This window comes from Artemia franciscana, chromosome 13 (assembly GCF_032884065.1).
Source record: "Artemia franciscana chromosome 13, ASM3288406v1, whole genome shotgun sequence".
NCBI classification, from domain to species: Eukaryota; Metazoa; Arthropoda; class Branchiopoda; order Anostraca; family Artemiidae; genus Artemia; species Artemia franciscana.
The window spans coordinates 39774345-39776277 of record NC_088875.1 but is presented as its reverse complement, the minus strand read 5'-3'; the positions used below and the strand labels follow the sequence as shown (position 1 = coordinate 39776277).

Here is a 1933-nt window from a genome sequence, read left to right as displayed (position 1 = left end):
GCTTACCGCTACCCGGACAAATTAGTCATGAAACTCCTTCTCTTAAATATAAATTATGAAAATGGCAAATAAGAAAGTAACAACTCGTGCTACCGTGTCCGGGGTAACCGACGGTATGAGACCAAGAACTGCAAATTGCGACAATGAAAATGATGATATTGATGATAAAGTTGATAATGATGATAATTTTGATAATGATGATAATGAAAATGATTTTGTTACCACGTCCGGGGCAGCCGACGATCATTTATCCGATTTGACGACTCTCCAGTCGGAGAAGACTTCGTTTATCCCAACCCCAAAAACATATCTCTCACAGGAAAGCTAAACGTACGCACATTAGCCAAACAAAGAAAAAGGGAACTAGTCCTTAACGAGATGAACCGTTACCACTGGGACATCGTTGGACTTTCTGAGACTCACCTTCCCTTCACAGGAATAGAAAGAATAAACGACATAAAGCTCATCACGTCTCGAAGAAGTGATGGAGTTCACCGCCAAGGTGTCGGTTTCCTACTCTACAAGCGAGCCAAACAATCTCTTCTTGCCGTCCATCCTGTCTCTGACCGTATTATCACCATTCGTCTAAAAGGAACCATTGCCAATATGACCATAATTCACGTTTACGCCCCAGACTCGTCCCGGAATGACCAAGAAGCCGAAGAATTCTACAGCCAACTCCAATACACCGTTGACACGGCTCCCAAGAGAGATGTTCTGTTCGTGATTGGGGACTTCAACGCCATTGTCGGACTCTCAAATGATAGACTTGAAGATGTCATGGGCAAGTTCGGGCACGGGTGGCAGAACCACAGGGGTGAAATGCTCATCAACTTGTGTCGGGATAACGAACTTTTCATAACGAACACCATGTTCCGTCATAGAGAACGAAGGAAAGTTACTTGGAGATCCCCTGACGGCCGCACTGCAAACATGATTGATTAAATATTTATCGGTAAGCAATGGAAATCATCAGTACTCAACACAGTCTCCATAGCCGGTGGTGATTTCGGCTCAGGCCACGTTCTAGTCATGTCTGAGCTCCGTTTACGTATTCGGAAGCCCCAACAGCCTAAGAAAAGCTTACCAAGATATCTTGTCGACTTGCTGAAAAACATAGAAACAAGGAACAGATATAGAACAGCACTCTCAAACAAGTTGTCAAGAATCTAACCCATGGAAGCTCCAACGGCAGAAGAAATTGACCGATTGGTCGACGAAAGCGCATCCATCATCAGAGAAACTGCTAGTGAAATCCTGGGAATTCAGACCCATTCCGATAAACCGTCGATCACTCCCGAAATTATTTATCTATGTGTGCAGAAGTGCGTCCATGCTAACAAGGTAGATCGACAAAGCAAGGACGAGTACAAGAGGCTAAAGCGCCTAGTAGAAAAGAAAATCCGGCAAGCTCTACGACACTACGTCAATGATAAATGTCGTGAGTGTGAAGAAGCCTTTCAAAAAGGTAATAGCCACTTCATGTAAAAGAAAATCCGTGAACTGTCAAAAAAGAAGTCATCGGCCGCTCCTACACTGTTAGATAAACATGGGCTCCCAATCACGGACTCCAAGGCAAGACGAGAACGACCGAAGGCTCGCTTCAGAGAAAAACTGACCCCCACAATAACGCCCGACCCGAACATCTTACTATCTTTCCCACTACCGCAGTACCCAGTAGACCCAAGCCCTCCTCCACTAAGAGACAAAGCAATCTCAGCAATAGAGTCTCTAAAAATTAATAAAGCCCCAGGCTCGGACGGTATTCAGTCAGAGCTATTAAAAGCAGGCTCAGAAGAACTGGTCAATATCTATTACAAAGTCATAACAAGTGTCTGGGGAACGGGCCACTTCCCCAGATCTTGGGCGAAAGACACCATCGTCTCCCTTTTCGAAAAGGGGGAAAAGGGCGACTGTAACAACTACAGACCAA

General features: G+C 44.9%; 1 protein-coding gene across 1 annotated transcript; it reads left to right on the top strand.

Moving 5' to 3' along the window:
• The first annotated feature begins 378 nt into the window (after window positions 1-378).
• On the top strand, window positions 379-945 carry LOC136034319 (craniofacial development protein 2-like). The gene has a single exon (XM_065715454.1). It carries the CDS (start codon window positions 379-381, stop codon window positions 943-945), a length of 567 nt encoding a protein of 188 aa, XP_065571526.1.
• The last annotated feature ends 988 nt before the right edge of the window (window positions 946-1933 follow it).